Source organism: Nansenia antarctica (assembly GCF_963989245.1).
Source record: "Nansenia antarctica genome assembly, chromosome: 2".
NCBI classification, from domain to species: domain Eukaryota; kingdom Metazoa; phylum Chordata; class Actinopteri; order Argentiniformes; family Microstomatidae; genus Nansenia; species Nansenia antarctica.
The window spans coordinates 55,026,557-55,046,484 of record NC_137675.1 but is presented as its reverse complement, the minus strand read 5'-3'; the positions used below and the strand labels follow the sequence as shown (position 1 = coordinate 55,046,484).

General features: G+C 45.7%; 1 protein-coding gene across 1 annotated transcript; it reads left to right on the top strand.

Annotated features, from left to right (window-relative positions):
- The first annotated feature begins 6,470 nt into the window (after nucleotides 1–6,470).
- Nucleotides 6,471–19,722, top strand: fbf1 (Fas binding factor 1). The gene is made up of 31 exons (XM_080523133.1): nucleotides 6,471–6,537; nucleotides 6,770–6,800; nucleotides 6,890–6,931; nucleotides 7,634–7,712; nucleotides 7,830–7,893; nucleotides 7,979–8,029; nucleotides 8,153–8,285; nucleotides 8,555–8,635; nucleotides 9,137–9,262; nucleotides 9,354–9,495; nucleotides 9,628–9,803; nucleotides 10,151–10,244; nucleotides 10,707–10,829; nucleotides 11,040–11,207; nucleotides 11,346–11,417; nucleotides 11,566–11,636; nucleotides 12,706–12,755; nucleotides 13,550–13,597; nucleotides 13,750–13,875; nucleotides 14,004–14,104; nucleotides 14,268–14,474; nucleotides 15,077–15,184; nucleotides 15,669–15,808; nucleotides 16,352–16,470; nucleotides 17,002–17,124; nucleotides 17,617–17,802; nucleotides 18,142–18,318; nucleotides 18,590–18,727; nucleotides 19,098–19,197; nucleotides 19,333–19,454; nucleotides 19,600–19,722. The coding sequence occupies exons 1-31, from the start codon at nucleotides 6,535–6,537 to the stop codon at nucleotides 19,681–19,683; spliced, it is 3,285 nt and encodes a 1,094-aa protein (XP_080379259.1). The 5' UTR covers nucleotides 6,471–6,534; the 3' UTR covers nucleotides 19,684–19,722.
- Nucleotides 19,723–19,928: the final 206 nt, after the last annotated feature.

Genomic DNA, 19,928 nt, shown 5'->3' with positions numbered 1-19,928 from the left:
TCATCAACCACCTTCTTAAGCCTCTCCAGTAGAATGTGGTTGAGCACCTTCCCTGGTGTTGAAAGCAGCATTATTCCTCTGTAGTTTTTGCACTCCCTAAGGTCCCCTTTCTTAGGAATCTCCACAATGTTGCCATCTCTCCAATCTGACGTGTGAAAGCATTAACAACTACCGAAGCCTCTCTCCTCTCTCCTCTTCCCATGACCTACTGCTCCCCTGTACTCCACCTGAGTCAGCACTGCTAATGATACATGGATGAACAGGAGGCCTTAGGTATTTACACCTCCATGTGGCACCTCAGGAGGGAGCTGCATGTGCCCTTGAGCAAGGTACTTAACCCCTAATTGCTCCAGGGGCGCTGACTATGGCTGACCCTGTGCCTAGAGCAAAAAATACCAAATTCCAATTGACTGACAAGTTGAGCAGACACGTAAAGCCAGAGTGAGAGTTAAGTTCAGCACTGGATTCTGACTCTCTGGCTGCCTGCCTACCGATCTCCGTGGTAACGCAGTATTGGGATAGTGACATTTACATTTACATTTTTGGCATTTAGCAAGCGCCTTATTCCAAAGCGACTTACAATTGATACATTTGACTGAGCAAGTGAATCATCAATTCACCAGTCGTAGCAGGAAGAGTAATCTAGCTAAGGCCAGGGGCCATTGGCAGTCGTCATGATAGAAGAAGAAAGAACGATTTTTTGTGGCAGTTCTGACAGCCGTGGGAAGCTCATTCCACTAGCGGGGAGCGAGTGTAGTGAAGAGACGTGACGTGACCGGGCAGCGTGACTGCCACATTGGCGTAGAAGTGGTGGGGCCAGTCGGCCAGCAGAGGTGGAGGAGCGGAGTGAACGGGCTGAAGTTAGTGAGCATGCTGTCTTGTGTTACAGCATCAAGGCCTAGTGTTTACACAGATCTACTCTTCCTACCAGGAGTCATTACCAAGATCACCAACTTGTATTGCACAACTACTGTAACAATAAATCAGTAGGACGATCTATCAACACAGCTGGTGTTGACAATACAGTTTGTCCTGAGGTGAACACCTTACTCAGCTCATCTAGGTTGTCACTTAAATGATCTCTCACAACAGCACCTTCCGCCAAGAAATTAAATGACTTGCCCAATAAAGACAAAACTCTCATTGTTACCCCCTTGCTCGTAAAGGAGAGGAGAGCGTGTCACTGGAAACCACAGAATACCAGAACACAGTCAAACATCTCCCTAGAGTGCTCAAGACAAATTCCTACATGGAAGAGGCACAACACAACATGCTGTACACCCTTCAGGCATATGCTGATAGTGATTGGGCGCTAATAGGCATGAAGGCTTGAGCTCCAACCACAAACACTGTATGTTCTGTTCCTTACTGGCTCCTACCCCATGCCAGTAAGGCTGACCCCTTGCCCTGATCTGGGCTAATCCTTCTGGATAATCACTATGGTACCATAATAACCACTCTGGTGAGAGGCCAAAGGAGGGACAGGAATAGTCTGTAGGAATAGGAATACCCTGTATACACGCTCTTACTCAATAGGAGAAAATGGTCCCGGTATTCTAACCCACTGACTGACCGTCCCAACCGAGGGATACACGTAGGACCATGTGTACTACCATGATGGTCATCACTACTATCGCTGTCGTCCTACATAGGAGGTTCTTCAACCGGGTAAACCCGTAAGTACCCTACTCATTGTCTACCATTGTCTAATGTAGTCTTCCAAGAGAAAAGTAGCAGGCTTTTTGAGCTTCAGTCGATGTACTGTACTGTGCTGATTTTGTAGATTCAAGATTTAGCAGATTTTGTTGTTGTTGCTTGATTCAATTCTGCAAATATTGATAAAAAAAACACTGAACAGTTTTCTAATCTGAATCACTCTTGCTATAAAAGGTATCTATTTACTTCTCTGGCTTATCTGGTGTGTATGTAGACTTAGAACCCCTTTGTCATGATAGTGATTGACATACTGTAGCCTAGATAAGCTACTCATTGCTATTCATTGCTATTCATTGCCACTACATACATACTACACACTACATACACACTACACACTACATACATACTACAAAGTATGTAGACTTTGAACCCCATCATTATGATAGTGATTGACATACTGTAGATAAGCTATACATTGCTATTCATTGCCACACCGATTAACTATTCATGCATAGAGATCAAATGAGACAGATTGAAGGTGACCAGTTTCATATGGTGGCGTGACTTACTACTGTCTTAGATACTACTGTATCTGCATCATTGATCTGAAATCTTTGCCATGTTTATTGTAGGGGTTGCCATGCTGTGCTGTGGTGATTAAGTGCTTTGGTATATGACAACATTTGCATTGCAGTTAGAAATGGAGCAATGAAAAGAGGGTAATGCATCTGAGCTCGTGCGTTCAGGGCTGCTAATTGACTTAGATTGCAGTCCTCTCTGCCCCCTGTCCCTGCATAGCCACATGGTAAACAATGCCATGTGGCTGTAGCACCATGGAACCTCCTACACAGCAAGCTCACAAGCATGGACCAAACCCATCTGGTCAGGCAAAGTCTTGGCCTTAGTTAATGGGGTCCTTGTATTTTTTTCTTCTGCTCAAGACACATACTTACAGTATATCTAATTTCACATTGTGAAATCAAGCATTACCAAGTCAATAATGTGCTGTAACATCCCCATCAGTGGATTTATGAATGTCTCTCATCCCATGTGTCCTAGGCACACAGATGACACTAATGAGAAAGACGACCCCTACATTAAGAGCAATGGAGCGGACAACCACCAATGACAACACTCACAGCCGATGAAGGCCTGCGAGGTAGGGGACCAGCTACAACTGTACAAACAGCTCATGTGTCTGAGTGAGCTACTCATAAACTCCAATGGGAACAGGACATGAATGAATGAACAATATTCAATTGGCCAAAGAGGACTAGTGCATCTTCATTTTGGAGTTGAGGTTCTTCTTGTCGGTTGCAGCACAGACACAAGCAAATGTAAACAAATACATTTTTAAAAAACTCTATTATAGTAAGAGCTAGAGAGGGGGGGGGGGCATGTGGCAGGAGCAGAGATGCAGAAAGTGAGAAGATATATGCCTGTTCCACATTTAGCTTTTAAGTCCTCACCACAACGCTGCTCACACTAAATGATTTAGTGGTAGAACAACAATCCATCAGCTCTGTGGAAGGTTATTATAAATACATTACCTCCCCCAAGCCAAGCAGTTCAATGGAGTCGTACAGGGGTTCATAAATGTGGGGCAAAAAACGGACACACGAAACAGTGTGCAGTATGGATGAGAGGGGTTTAATTGTATGAGTGTACAATTTTACTATACCTGTGTACGGAGCAAGACGAGACAGGTCTTTTCAAATGAACGGATGAGTTTAGTCATTTGTTCATAGCGTGTTTTTTCCCCTAAATAATGAATGAGCTTGCATGTCAGCTTTTATGCACTGTCCTGACCTTCCGTTTCTTTTCTTATATTGAAATAAAGCCCAGAGTGGGTCCTCGTTTCAATGGCTACACATCTGGTGAGTTCCCTCAATGACTAAATTCAACCAAATCCCAAGAACTGTCTCAATTATCTATAATAATAGCCCCTTGCTAACATGTTAACAAACCCATGCTTTGTGTTTTTTCCAGTGTGGCAGGAAACCAGGCAAACTTCCGATATGGAGATACTAAAGTGGAGCGTTCTCTAGCAGAGTTGTCCCTCCACTGCACAGAGACGCCTTGAAAAGCATCCGGAATAAATAATCAGGCCAGCACAACAGGGCCCTTTTAGATCTGGACTCCAACATCTGTCCTGCAGTTATTCTTAATGTTATTTCACCATCAGGGCAGTCCTAAGAGCCATCCTCTTGGGGGCGGAAGAATTCCAGTTCTGAGAATGAAACCAAATCCAACCACTCTGGCTGCTTCTGAATCTACAACATTCTCATTCGTTTTTTTATATGGTTTATGGAAAAAATATGGGAGTGTTCTGTGCCTCAACCAACAACCACACTTTTTTTCTTTCTTCTTTTTTGTTGTTGTCCTTTTTGGTAGCAGAGATAGATGTCCAATGAATTGTCATACAGGCTTTTAAAGAACAGGCACTGTAGACCTTTGAGTTGATGCACTTTAAAGGGTAGGCTTTTTTTAACCTTACACATTCCTAAAGTGACCTGAATCGTGTTTATGACCGAAACAAGGAGCTCAAGATAGTAATGTGTAGGAATCTTGGGATGCCCCTTGCACAGATAGAGCATAAATACTTGGTTAAGTAATGAAATAAAGATGTGTGCCATGACCAGTGCAACTACAAAGATAACATTGATCTCCTGTGGTATGAATATGAAATATATGCTGTTGGAGTCCCTGTCCATGGCTCAAGAAGTACTGTGGTTTACACCAGCAATCTCCTTGGTCCCTCTTTGCCTGCCTTCTCTGGTCATGCACTGTTATGATGAAAGAAAGCCTGCATCTGGATCACCTCCAATTTGTCCTTACTTTCCACATAGCATCTGTTTTACCCTCATAGAATGAGTAACAGTCGACAGGTGTATGTTATATGTCTGACTGTGTTGGTATTGCAGCCCCAACCTCCCATGAGATTTTTGAACACAACACTTCTTAGGAAGGAGGATTCTCCACGAGTCAGCATGATGATAATGTTGGTTACTGATAGTAGAGTGTGTGACAGTATCAGATATATTTTTATCTTTCATCTAACATTATTTTTCTTTCTCAAGCACAAACAATATTGTGTTCCCCCTGTTCGGTCAAATAAATGGATGGAAGAATTTAATGAGTGTTCTTGCATATGTTGATGTTATCAGAATCAGAATTATTTTTATTATTATTGCCAAGTATATTCGCACATACAGGAAATTGACTTGGTGTGGTTGGTGCATTATTGTTTAGCTGTATCAGTTAACAAGTTTTGTATTGTACAGTATTGTATGTCTGCTGTGTGCTGACTATTATTACTACTTAAAAGACATTGTTGTAAATGTCAGTTCTGTCTACTTTTGTAAGGAAGGCTTGGGCAGATCCCACAAACGTGAGGTAGTAAATATGGCAAAAGGACCGTAAACAAAGTTGACAGAGAGACTCTATCACTTGGAAAATGTACTGTATATATATATTTCTATAACAAAGTAATAATTTCAAATAACTAGGGCATAAGAGAGACCGTTGGTGTTCCGCTATGCCATGATATTATCTCTGGTTATGCAACACATTTTTCATGGTAAGAACACAATGTTCCTTGTCCGGAATATCCTTCCCAAAGGCTTCAGGAGGGGGTTAAAAAGCTTTTCATTACCTCTGATCTCTATCCAGTCCCACTACAAAGGCATGGCAACAACCACTAGAGAAAATTGGACCAGCGATTGTTACAACCATGAATTAGAGAAAAGAAATATGAAGTGGTGTTGTGCGGAGAGTCTTCTCCATCTACAAGCCACTCTCAGGAAGACCCAGCTCTGAAGCATCTGAAAGGCCCTTTGGGGGTCGGGCCTGGGTGAGTGGTAGGGGGAGAAACAGACGGTATAACATGGAGCTCATTCAAAGGTCCAGAGAAATTGGTTTAATTATCCCACCTTGACCTTCTCTTCACCCTAAGTGCTGAACACTGTATCAGATAGTGTACGAAAAAGATTGAGAATCGGTACTATATCATTGAGCCAAATGGCTTGAAGGTTGTCAGAGAGTTGTCAGAGAGTTGACACAGTCCATAAATGTTAAGATTACCTACATATACTGTACATAATATAGCAATGATCTAGTATGGGCTGTAGGACTATGGGCCAACCTGTATTACCGGTATGGTCCTGTATGAGCTGACCTGTCTTTGTGAGAGTAGAAAAGCAAACTTGTCAGATAAATGTCAAGTTATTTTAATATGTTCCAATGTTTTTATTGCTCAGCCTATGCCCGTAGGCCTAATGTAAAATGATCACACACAATGTATAACGTGAAACGCCACCTGGTGGTGAAGTCAAATAGAATCTGAGCTCAGCACTCTGCAGAACTACTTTACCCACAATCCACCTCAACTGATAAACAGGAAGTGTACGTTGAAGAAAGCGATAGCGGAGGTCTCGGTGGAAACTGCTGCGCTAATTTAAAAACTTGCGGGTTGATCATTCGTTACGGGGGGAGCCATAGCATAGTAGGCTTGAACAGTGAAGTATCTATCTAGTAAGCCGGTACAGCAGACGCGAACGTTACAGATAAACAACAGCCTAACGTTGCTCCTGGTGTCACAACCGCCTGGCTCAGGAACAGTCGTGGTAGTAGTGATCATAGCACGTCTGTGTTGCCTGTTGTTTGCAAATGCTAATAAGATGATGTGTGTTCATTATTGTTAAGTGATCTTGTGAAAGAGTTGTCGCCTTGTCTAAGCAAACCCTCAAGCAGGGCGAATTTGGAAAGCACTTCGCTCGGGGGTAACCAATGGTGACGGCGACGCTTTAATAGGATTTACTTTTAAAGATTCTTATTAAGACTCCTATTAATAGATTTAGCCCGCTGCAGGCATACAACATGGTAAGTCATTCATCCTTAATAGATGTCTTATAGTCAGTGCGTTTAGGTTGCTATTAATGCTTACCAACCACCTGTTCACAAGATCCCGATGCTTAACACCACTTGACCACTACCGGCTCCAAGACTATAGTCATCACTCATCAGTCTTGTATTGACGCTGTTTGATAAGTCAGACCTAGAGTACTACTTCCATATTTCAAATGTGCTCATGATTTGTCCCCCATCAATACAGGCTTCTTCAAAAAAGAAGAAAGGACTGAAGAGTAAGTCCTGCTGATGTTGTTTATGTATAATCCCCAAATGAAATGGCAAAGCCCATCTATTCATTCCATACATTGTTTTGTTTTTGCAGGTTCGATTGATAATGTTTTAGATGACCTGTTGGGGGATGATGGTATGTATTGATTACGGTGTTATTGAATCTTCTGATTTTCTGTCCATCTTTTGCACAGGAAAAGTAGACCATTGTTTTTCTCATGAAATTCTCTGTGAGATGGACATATTTATTTTAATCTAAAGTGAAAGCAAAATGATATGTGTGAACACCCTACAACATGTACCACTAAAAAGCCTGACAAAATGAGTATGAGACAAAAAAGAATTCTACCTGAAGAAAACTTGAATTGTCACATTGTTACAAATCCTGTGTTGTGAGCACTTATGAATTTACCTCAGGATCCAAACGGCATCCTTATGACAGAATCATGATCATCTCTGGTGTGTCGTCCTGTCTAGTCTACAGTATGTACTCAAATGAATGGCAATGGGGGGGTATGTGTACTGTGTAGACATCTCGAACACTGTTTAATTAAGAAGATGTTTTGTATCAGAATTATTTTTCTAAATAAAGACGGCAGCGGTATGCAGTCTGGTCAGATTTCACACATATATGATATCTCCCCAACATTGCTCCTCCCCCTACGCCTCCCAAATTAATGTCCCCTGTTTTTCTCTCATAAATCTGGTCACCTTAAAGTAAAGTAGCCATTGATCATTGCAGATCATAGATAAATATTGTTTTTAATTATTCATTAATATAATCAAATACAGAAGTAGCTAGTGTATTCGAAAAGGCTTCTATTGTTTTCCTGACCAGATTTCCCAGTGAAGGCCAAATCTTCAACTCGTGAAGCAGGCAGACTAGGGGCGACTCTACCGTCACACAGTGGAAAGCGGTAAGACAAGTCAACCAGAACTGCATGAAATTTGCTGCTGGAACTGTGTGTGACTCATTGTAACCATAGAGATCATCCAAGTCTAGCTTGCTAGTTCTTTGCCTTTTGTTTCTACAGCGAGCTATTTGACGACGACGAATTCTTCAGCAAACTGGCTGAGGAAGCTGGAAATGGCAATGAGGTAGGTTGGACATACAGGTACATAAAGGATTTCAGGGTCCAGTGAGTTGACTCATATACATCTGTCCTTTTCTCCTCCACTCCAGGACTCTGACGTGTCTGAGGCTGATCCCACTGCCTTACTGGAGAGCATGAAGGTAACAACGAGGCCATGTTCCAGTTAGAGATCCCAAGACAGAGGAACATACAGTTAGACTGTAGTCTTTCTGGAGATACTCACCAATAACCCTGGCTGTATCTGTGCTCTTATCCTGGTATAGGACATCGATGACATGGATGCTGATCTGTTTGGATCGAAGAAAAAGCCAAGTTCAGCCCCAGCTCAGAGCAAGGGCTCTGGCATAGGAGGACCTAAGAAAGACCCTCCTAAACCTGGAAACAAGTTAGGAATAGGTACAGTACTGTGCATGCAGGCTTTTCCCTGAGGTTAACCGCATAAGTGCTATTTGTGTTTTAAGTACTTTTTTGTGATACATTTTTTTATTATTATTAACATTTTATTACAAATCAAACTAAATACAACACAAAACAGCAGAAAAACAAAGGTGAAAAATGACGACCCTCCTCTCCCCTCGCCTCTGGGATCCAGGTACTGATGTACTTGTATGCATCAGGGGTATTGATTTCTTGTATTGATGACTGTGCTCTCTGTGGCCACTCAGGTGAGTCTGCCATGGAGGACAAGAAACCCAGTTCTGCACCTGCATCCACAGCACGCGCCTACAAAAAGTTCAGCTTCTCCGGTGAGCAGACTGCCCTGTGTCAGACACCATGGGCGACCTATGACCTGGACCACCAAATGACTCTCTCAGATTACGTATAATGTAGGCTAGGAGGAATGAGAGTGAAATTGAGGGCACACACAGACACACATCTGTGCACACATGGTAGAACCTAGGACTACTGTAAGTATTTAGACTAATACGATAATTTATATACTGTACATATATATTTCTCCCTATTACTTCATAGCTTCAGATGAGGATGGTGTTCTTGGCCGGACTGACACGAAAGGTACCAATGTAAAGATGGATTTGACAGTTGGGCCTTACACATGGAATTTTCTGCGTATACAAAGTAGTCATGGGGTCACAAATGTTTGGAAAAACATCATCTGTAAAATCCATCGAAGTGTCCCTAGGAATAGTCGATTTGGTTGAAATCCGTCTAGTGATCGCAGCAAGTCCATGCTCAATGTCAAGTCCACATCTGTGGTGTCATGGAAGTTGTTCTCCTCTCTACAGACTTTGACGACCCTTTTGTTGACCTGCCCACGGAGACCAAACAGGAGCCGAAAAGCGCCAAGGCTCCCCCTGCGAAATCAGTCCTGTCACCTTCAGAGTCTCCCATCATAAAGAAAAAGGAAACAGGTTTGTCGAGGACCCCAGGGGGTCTTTTAAACATGTAATAATAACCAAAAAGACGGAGTCAGTTTGTTAAAAACATCTATTTCCCTTCTAGCTTCACCGGCTCAAGCTCCCAAGAAACGGGACGAGCTTACGTTCGACGATGACGAGGATGACCTCATGGACGCCTTGGGGTTCGGGGAGAGTCCCAAAGAGAGTCCTAAGAAGGAGACGGTTGTCATCCCTAAGAATGAGAGGTATGCCTCATCACCAGTCACAAGTCATCACTGAACAGGAATACGATAGATAAGAACTGCAGTATGATGATAGCCAAACATACGCCTAACAAATATGTATTCTCTCTGTTGCTCTCTCCTGTCTGTCCCTAGTAGTGAGCCCTCACAGAGAGCACGCACGAGGCTGGATGAGATTCTGGGGCGCGGAACATCCCCTCGCCTCCTCGAGCGCCCCCCGACAGGGGAGAGAAAGGACCAGGACCAGGAGATGGAGAAGGAGAAGCCACAACAGGAGAAACAGCAGCAGAAGAGGACCCCCAGTGCTAAAGGTAGGAGGTAAAGCCGCCGTCTAATGATCGCAAGGTTGGCAGATCGGCGGTCCGAGCCCCGGCTGGCCACATGTCGAAGTGTCCTCGGGCAAGACACTGACTGAACCCCAAATTGCTCCCAGTGAGTGGGCCTTGCATGGTAGCTTGCCGCCATTGGTGTGTGAATGTGTGTGTGTGAATGGGTGAATGAGAGGCCGTTGTAAAGCGCTTTGGATAAAGGCGCTATATAAGTGCAGTCCATTTAAAGGTAGCTACTGCCCTCGTTTCCAGCTCAGCTAAATGTACGAGGTAGTATTCCAGAATCAAAGAGAGCCAATAGCTGATGGTTGTGTTATTTCATCTGTCAGACCCTTTCTTAGAAGAAGACATCGCGTTCGGATCCTATCAGCCCACGCTGGGGTCCGCACCTGAGGGTCGAGGGTCACGCAGACAGTCTGTCAGGTATGTCGAGAGCTGCAGCAGAAACCCTTCTCATCGCCTGGGTCAATAATAATAATACATTTTATTTATAAAAGCACTTTACATATAAAATCTCAGAGTGCTACAACACAGTAAGATAAAGCAAAAAACATTCAATTAAAAGGCTAAAAAAAGGCTCTATTAAAAAGGTGAGTTTTAAGGCCTCGTTTAAAAGCATCCACAGACTGTGGTGCCCTTAGGTGGTCAGGGAGAGCATTCCACAGCCTGGGAGCAGCCGAGCAGAAGGCCCGATCTCCCATCGTGCGGAGCTTGGCCCTGGGGGTCTTGAGGAGGTTGGTGGCAGTAGAACGCACTATGCGTTGCTCAGTCAGCGTGTCATGATTAGATTTTTTTTTTCTGAGTGTCCAGAGATTCTAAATGTACGTGTACCACCGTGGTACACAATTGAAATGTGGCGCTCTAAAATTCACCACTATCTTTCAGATTCTCCACAGAGGACGTCAGCGCCTCCTCTCCCGAGCGGAAACCCAAAACCGCCACGCCCGTCACACCCACCACCCCGACCCCTACCCGCCCTCGGCGTGGCGCTGACTGGCTGGGGCTCACGTTGGATGATGATGATGACGATCAAAAAGAAGTAGAAGAAGAAGAGGAGGAAAAGGTCAAGAAACCTCAGTCTGTACTAGAGACCCTGAAGACCCCCTCCTCTCCCTCAGCGGGGAGAAGACCCCCTCTGTCTGGCAACCGGGGCCCACCTGCAGCACAGCCAGCAGTGGAGACCCCAGCCTCTGCCTCCTCCTCCTCCAAACCCCCCAGGGTAGACGTCTCTGTCAGCCAAAAGAAGGAGGTGGAGGAGGAGGACTGGCTATCCGGGGCACTGAGCAGGAAGAAGAGTCAGGCGGCCATGCAGTCGGAGGATAGGAAGACAGCGCAGGAAGACTCTCTGGGGCTCGGAGACGAGGTGGATCTAGACTCTTTCCTCAGGTAAGGCCTAACCCCTCGGGTCATCACGGTCATTCAGATCACAACGTTCCACGAAGACACGCCTGAATACAAAGTAACCACTTAACTCGTCTCAATATTTACTCAAACGTGTTCCTGTCATTCCTGCTATTTCCTCAGTAAACGTGGCTCCTCGCCAGGGTCCAGGAGGAAACAGGGAGAAGACACATCCACTCCCGGCACGGAGCCAGGGTAGGACTGAAGTCCATTTCTGGCGCTCTTTCGCGGTCCAGTTGCTTTATCTCTAGCTATAAGCATCATCTAAGTAGTTGTGATTTATGGATTTTTCTTCTTCTTTTTGTATGGATTCTTCGCCAATGACCTCTCCTGCGGGACTCAGGGCGACCTCCCGGAGAATACCCAGCCCTACTTTTCATTCCACCCCAGTGAGCGATGACCAGTCCAGGCCTGGTATGTTATCTCCATGTGGTTATCTATCTAAACACGGTTATCGGTCTGTCTTCTACAGCATAGCTACTGTAGCAATTCATCTCAAACTCTTTCAACTTTTTATGCCAATTTTTCACTTTGGGGTTGCGTAATTCACTTTCTGTTTAGCTTCGGTCCAGAGGAGGTACACGTCTCTAACATAACACATATGTTTTGTTTTTCTAAGCCGTGTCCCTCCCTAGTAACTTTGAACACCCAGCGCCTTCTAGTCTGCCTCCCACTGTCCCAACTGACCCTCCTGAGCAGACACAGGCAACCAATCACACTCTCACTATGGCTGCCGCCTATGACCCGCCTGAGCCAATCCGTGCACAAATTCATAGCCAGTCCCGGCTGGTTCAGTACACTGATGGAGAAGGCTCAGCTATGAGGCAGCATTCACACTTAGACCACACGTTTCACCCCCAATCACCTCAGGCCCTACCTGACAGTGCCTCACATCAACAACATGCAGTCTTCCGGAACTCACACATCCGCTATCCCCTCCCCACCGACCCCAGTCCACCGGCCGCCTCCTCTCCTCCACAAGTACCCTCAATAGTCATCCAACAACCCCCCACCACCGCTCATCCTCTCCCCTCCTCTCTCTCTTTCTCACCCCTTCCATCCACAGCTATGGCCGGTAGAGTAGGCTTTCCTCCAGGCCAGGTCCCTCCACCTCAACCCCCAAGGTTAGGTCCATCTTACCCAGCAGCCTCAGGCCCCTCTCCCCTGCCGCCTACCTCTGCTGCTAGCCTCCCCCATCCCCAGCAGTACCAAAACCTGCAGGATCTCAGGGCACCAGGGTGGGCTGAGCTGCCCCCCAACTACCCTGCCCAGCAGTGGCTCCCCGTGCCCACTGTCCTACCTGGCACACTGTGGTGTAGGTACTCGTTATAGACAGAGTAGTAGTAGTGAATATTTTCTAACTTTCATTTCAAAAGTGAAGTTCTCTGCATCTTATCATTGACTGTCATTGATGTTCGGCTGACGGTGTTGATGTTTGACTGGTCATCCAGATTGTCTGACGCTGTCTTACATGTTCCCCCAGTGCCACAGCAAAACCAAATGCAGAACATTGCACCTGCGGTTCAACCACAGGTATGAAGAAGCCGTTCATTTGTTAGTCTATGTCCTAAAATATAGGTCATTGTGATATATGTGTGGTGGCCTGGGAAAACCCGTCGGATGTCGCTGGCGTTCGTTCGTGGCAAAGAGCAAAAATAGATGGAAATCGCGATTTTGGCGATTTTGATATTATGTGGTATTCTAGTACTTTGAACTCCATACTACATTATGGTGAATAAACATTTTAAGAAAACAAAAGAGAAAGTACTTATTTTTATGTTTTTGTGGTGGGTAGTTTGCTAGAGAAACAAGGTCATTCTCATTTCCTCATTTCCTCATTCTCAGTTAAGCAACGCACGCACACATGAGCGAAAGGAGAGACGATACTTCCACCTGTGTTATTGCCAGTTTACTGATGCTCACAATATAAGCATAAAGTAATAACATCTTAACTAGAAGACACACAAAATTGGATCTGTCCCTCGCATACCGACGAGGCGAGCAGACTAACACCGCATCACAAGCAGACAAACGAGACTGGCCGATCTGCATAGGCTCCTCCCCCGACCCAGAGGAGAAAGGGGGAGAAATCACCTTTCACTTTTTTTGACATGATACATTAAAATGCTCATAACTTTTTTAAATAAAGGGCTATCTCGGTCATTCAACCAGTTATGAATAGCTGAGAACTTCTAATGTATGGAAATATAAAAAATGAAAATGTCAAAATGCCACCATGTGAAGGGTTTTCCCAGGCCACCACACATATATCATTTTAAACATAAGCCTATTTGATTTTTTAAACTCTTTCTCTCTGTTTTAAACAGGTACCTCTGACGGCAGACAGTCTCCAACAACTCTTACTACTACAACAGGTACAAAGATAAACACCACTAAACGTCACAAAAAATATATATTAAGGAAACAGACATTATTTCATTTATGTTCCACGTGAGTACACATTTTATCAGTGTCAGTGCAAGGAGACCCTTGACTGGGTATCTGTTTTTGTCCATAATCGATGCAGTCCCAGTTGCTGGGGCTAGGGGGCGCTGTGGATGTGGGACCTGTCCTTCAGAGACAGAAGAAGGAGAAAGAGCAGCAGTCTGGGGAGCTGGCTTTACATGCTCGCATCATCCAGTTGGAGGGACAGGTACCTGGAGGGCCTTGATAGAGGAACCTTTCTATGTTTGTGTTTCCTCTCTCTATCTGTCTATTTTTATTTTTATTCCTCCTCTGTCTTCCACACCGCTCAGACTCCTCTGTCTCTTTTTTTTCCAGGTGAGAAGTCTGCAGCTGGAGAGGGATCAGAACCAGATGTTGCTGGAGAGCGTCCAGCAGAGACACAAGCAGGACACAGAACTCATGGAGAGCACACACAGGTGGGAGAGGGAGTTGGAGGCCTAGATCCATAGACGAATGGCCACATCTTCTCCCCTAAGAATAGAGCTTAACCTGTGTGTGTGTGTGTGTGTGTGTGTGTGTGTGTGTGTGTGTCTGTGTCTGTGTCTGTGTGTGTACGTGTGCACGCGTGTGTGTCACCAGGGCTCGTGTGAAGCTGCTCGAGGAGTCCGCTGCCCAGCGGGAAGCGCGGGCGCGGCAGGAGTGCGAGGACCTAGCGGAGCGCCTGGCCACCGTCACGCGTCTGGCGGAGCAGGAGCGCACGGAGCTGCAGGCCCAGCACCAGCGCAGGCTGGCCCAGAGCCAGCACGACAGAGACCGGGAGGTGGAGAGGCTCAGGGATCTACAGAGGTAAGTGACCAGGAGAAGCTAGGAGAGAACCTCCGGAATGGTCCCTGTATTTCTACCCCATTTTCCATAACTTTTTTTGACGTTTTTAAAAATATATACAGGGTTCCCACGGGTCCTTGAAATCCTTGAAAGTTTGTGAATTTGAGAAAACTAAAATCAAGGTCTTAAAAGTTTTTGAAAATAGACATGGGTCATTGAAAGTGCTTGAATTCCCCTCTCTCTCTCCAAACATTCTTTTTATATATATATTCAAAAATGTTTTACTTAGCTCGTCGACTAGTAAATAAGTCTGTGTTGCTTAACTTTACACATATTTCACAATATATTGTTTTGCTGTGCTGTGGTAGAGAAGGCAAGAGACCATCTAGAGTTCACACATTCAAGCCTCTCTTTTTAATTGTTGTCTGTGAGCAGATAGTTCCTATTATATAAATTCTCATCTCATCTCATAGATCTGTCTCAAACTATGCCGTGTTGGGTCCTTGAATTTGAGGGAATTAAGTCTTTAAAGTCCTTGAAAGGTGCTTGAATTTGATGTTTCAGAAGGTGTGGGAACCCTGTATATATATTTTTTGACAGATTCCATGTCTATTTTCCTGTAGGAAGTCTATTTTAGAGATGAAAAAGGACCATGAGGACCAGGTCCAGAGACTGAAGCGGTTGAAGGATGAGGAGGTTGATGCTGTGACCAGCGCGACCTCACAGACCAGGTCACACACACCTCAGTCCACTCTGTGTATAGACGCTTAACCACTCTTAACCATGCTTTGGTAAAGTTCTGACCTTTGGTTAGGATTCTTAGACCTGCTAAAGCTTTGTAGTGATTTCCTGCTAAAGTTATCATACTGTACACTCACAACTATATGGTTTATGGTCCTCTACTTACCTAAGTCATACCTTGCCCTGCATACGACAGGGTCTGGTGAAAAAGGCCTCAAGTAGGGGAAGGTCATTTTTCCATTTTTGACAGATTATGAAAGGGCAGATTGTAAGCTTTCAAAATGGATGCGTCATACATTGAAATTTGAAAAAAGTTGAAGATGCGTATTTGAATGTTGATACACCTTAAATCAACTAACAGATCCCTTTCAAGGTTTTCACACTATTTCACAGGCAGGTAATGGGTAGGAACAATAGCTCCACCCCTATGCTATAACCTGTCTGCACCTGTGTGTGTGTGTGTGTGTGTTCCAGGTCTCTGACGGTGGTGATCGAGCAGATGGAGAAGTTCTCCCACAGGCTGGGCGACCTATCATCTCGGGTGGAGAGCACTCACGAGAACACCGCCCAGGGGCTGGAGCACGGGGCGCGGCAGAGAGACGAGCAGCTACGGGGTACTGTCACTCAGACACACACTACTGTCACTCAGACACACACGTATGAACAGAAGAGAAAGGGGGGTTTTCTCCACAGAAGTCGCAGTATTGGGTTCAAAGCAAATGCATTGTCTTCACTCTCAGAGACTCACACTGGCACTGTGCTTCCCTGTAATCATCCTGTCAGTGTGACTTCCCCTGTTTCATACACACACACACACACACACACACACACACACACACACACACCCTCACATACTGTACTGTATACACTCATCCACACCCATACACATGTGCACACAGCCCTTATCAGGATCACACAAAAGGTTTTACTCCAAGAAACAAGAACACTTTCACAGCTCTGACAGAAGTTGCACTTTCCTGCACACTATAGAATAAACTCACAATAGAGACATCTTCTGAACAGTTACTCAATTAACATGGCAATAAATGAACACCTCCAAAACTATTTTAAGTTTTTAGTATTTTAATTCACTCTGGGTGAATGTGACGTGTCAGAGTTCAGGTCATCTGAAGGTGGTCTTGCGTCACATGTCTCAGTGCTGCAGGAGCGTCAGGGCCAGCAGCAGAGGGCCATGGCGGAGGAGCGGACGCGGCTGAAGGAGGTCATCGCCAAGATGGACACTCAGATGGCCGAGCAGCAGAGACAGCTGGAGAAGGTGGGTTCTGAGGAAAAAGGACTTCTAAAAGGACTGCACTTATAATAGCACCTTATTCCAAAGCGCTTTACAACGGCCTCTCATTCACCCATTCACACACCCATTCACACACCAATGGCGGCAAGCAACCATGCAAGGCACCGGCCTGCTCACTGGGAGCAATTTGGGGTTCAGTGTCTTGCCCAAGGACACTTCGACATCTGGCCAGCCGGGGCTCGAACCGCCCGATCTGCCAACCTTGCGATCATTAGACGGCGGCTCTACCTGTGGATATGTTCTTTCTAACTTGCTCACCAGAATCTGCTGTTCCCTTGAATTTCTTTAGACAAGAATTGGGGGGCTCATTGGGGGGGGGGGGGTTCCCTTATTTTTTGTTTTTATTTGGGAAGAAAACTTGGAATGTAGAGTTCGTTGGAGACGCGGGTGTTTGTCCGTAGGGGTTTGTCCGTGTCTATGCAGATTATGGAAAGTTCTAGTCGCTTTCACAATCTGAAACTTAAACAAGACGTCTCTACTGTCCGTGTGTTTCAGGAGCGCTGGAGGGTGACTGCGGAGCAGGCCAAAGCTGAGTCGTCTTACAGAGGCCTGGACGAGGAGAGGCGCTCCATGACTCAGCACATCGCCATGGAGAGAGAGGAGCTGGAGAGGGCCAAGGTACGGCCTGGCGTGAAGTTCACTGAAGGTTAACAACATGTGTCTGTCTGGCAGCGGTGTCTTCATTGCATACATAATCAAGGACTCCAAACCTCTCTCACTCTCTCTCTTATGTATATATTCTCCCCTACCTTTCTCACTGTCTCTATCCCTCCATCCCTACGCCTCTCTCTCGCTCTCTCTCTATGTATATATTCTCCCCTACCTTTCTATCCCTCCCTCCCTACTTTCTCTCTCTCTCTCTATGTATATATTCTCCTTACTTCTCTCTCACCCCATCTCCTGTCTCTCTCTCTCTCGCTCTCTCTCCCTCTCTCTCTCTCTCTCTCTCTCTCTCTCTCTCTCTCTCTCTCTCTCTCTCTCTCTCTCTCTCTCTCTCTATGTATATATTCTCCCCTACCTTTCTAAACCTCCCTCCCTACTTATCTCTCTCTCACCCCCTCTCCTATCTCTCTCTCCCTCTCCCTCCCTCCCTACTCCTCTCTCTCTCAGAGTGCCCTGTTGGAAGAGCAGCAGTCAGTGATGCAGCGCTGTGCGGAGGAGAGGAGGAAGCTGGCGGCTGAGTGGACCCAGTTCCACGGCCAGGAGAAGCTGAGGCAGGACCGGGCGGAGCGGGAGGCCAGCCGGGCTCTGGAGAGGGACGCCAGCAGGGAGGGCTCCATCGTCAGCATGGCACAGGTACCACAGTGGAGGGGTTTTTTTCCAGGAAAGGGAGCAGATTATATGCGTTAGTGTGGTCAGTGTTGTGTCTAGCTTCATCACATCCATGGGTTATCTCAAATGATAGCAATAAACCTCAAGAAAATCACTTTTTGGGTAGGTATTGTGCAACAAAGTGATCATGCAACTTTTTGGAACGCTCAACCCAAAGCCTTTTTTTTGGGCACAGACACAGAGACACACACACAGAGACAGACACAGAGACACACACACACACACACACATTCGATAATAATAAGTCGACGCCATCACAGTATGGACAACACTCAACCAGACCCTGTTTCTCTGTGTGCCCAGAACCAAGCGGACCTGAAGCTGCGCGCGGGGGAGCTGAAGCAGAAGGAGGAGGCGGTAGCGCGGGAGAGGGAGGCTCTGGAGAGACAGAGGGAGGAGCTGGACAGGGAGAAGGAGAGGATCGGCGGTACCGCCCTGCGGCTGAAGACCCGCGCCCAGGAGGTGGAGGCCTTCAGCCAGGTCTGGGACCAGAGTACATCACTCCACCTGGATTAGAGTTTCTACCTAATGAGTCGATACTAGCTAGTATAACCAATGTGCTGTTGTGTGTTCAACAAGGTGTAAAGCTGCGGTCAGGAGTTCAAGTCTATGCTAAAGGAATGAATGCATTTAGGCCTAACTAGTGCAGTATAATGCACATGCAGGTGTGGGTGTGTAAACGGGTGGGCGTTGAATGTAGAGGTAGAAGAAGAGCAGCATTGTGACTGCGCCCCGGCCCTGTGTTCTGCAGCTAGCCGCAGAGAGGTACGAGCAGGGGGACCGGTCCCTGCAGGAGGCCAGGCAGGTGGAGACGGACCACCAGACCAGGCTGAGGAGCATCCACACCCAGATGGAACGACTGAGGCTGCAGGAACAGCACCTCCATCAGGTCAGACAGTGGGGCTGAGAAGCTCAAACAGTAGAATCTCAAAAGCGGGAGCTTCGCATCCTCTTTCCTTGCCTCTTTGAGGTTCCTTCCCCCTGACCCTCTCCTCCAATGGGTTTTGAGGAGGAGGCAAGGAGATATTTAAGATGCGTCCAGTGGGGTTTTGCTACACCCCTACTGCATGGCCTAGGGTTCAAACATACCCATAATACTACAGGGCCTATTAATTTACTGTTTAAATCATTGGATTTTCATATCTACTCATACCATCACTGTCATGCAAGCCTCTGTGATTAAAACGTTGTGTAGTGGAGCTAACAGCTAACTAACAAGTCTAATAGCTAACAGCTAACTAACAGTTTTCCCTCTTCAGGAGCGAATGAAGATGACAGATCAGCGTAGAGAAGTGGACAGACTGAGAAAGAGCCTTCCTGTCACCCAACTGCCTCCAACTATCCCACCCAAATTCACAGGTGAACCACGATGACACCAATGACTATGCATGATTCGGGAAACAGGCACAGGCTTCTGTGAGTTGTTATTTTTAGAAGTGTATAATCTGTAGTTTATAGTCTGTAAGTCATGTGTGTGTGTTGTCCTTTGTTAAGACTTCAGCGCAGTGTTAGCAGGGCATCAGATGACCTCGACGCTAACTGCCCCCGCGTCCCCCAGACTTGGATCCACCGAGCTCCAGGCCAGACTGTCTCTGCTCAGACACACTGCAGAGAAGGTGACTGCTGCTTATCTGTGTGTGCAGGGGGGGCATTCAACAAGTAAACAATGTATGGCAATAGACTAGAATCTAGTCAGTTGTAGGTCTTCAAAACACTTGTGAAATTACAATTTCATGTATTTAGCCTTGCTTTCCCTTTTAGGACCGAGACTACCTACAGGATGAGCAGTTCTTTCTGGACACACTGAAGAAAGCTCCATACAACTCAGCTTTTCATACGGATTGACACGAACATATTTTACAACGTTGAATACTACAATGTGCCATTAAAGTTTAATTTATAAATATTTGTATTATTCACTTATTTTACCCAGGGTTCCCACACCTTCTGAAACATCAAATTCAAGCACCTTTCAAGGACTTTCAAGACTCAATTCCCTCAAATTCAAGGACCCAACACAGCAGACAGATCTAGATGAGAATTTATATAATAGGAACTATCCGCTCAGACAATTAAGACAACAAAGCTTG

Coding starts and splice junctions, on each gene's coding strand:
- fbf1 (XM_080523133.1), top strand. Junction 6,801..6,889: donor AAAGAAGAAAGGACTGAAGA/GTAAGTCCTGCT, acceptor TTGTTTTTGCAG/GTTCGATTGATAATGTTTTA. Junction 16,471..17,001: donor AGCAGAGACAGCTGGAGAAG/GTGGGTTCTGAG, acceptor CGTGTGTTTCAG/GAGCGCTGGAGGGTGACTGC.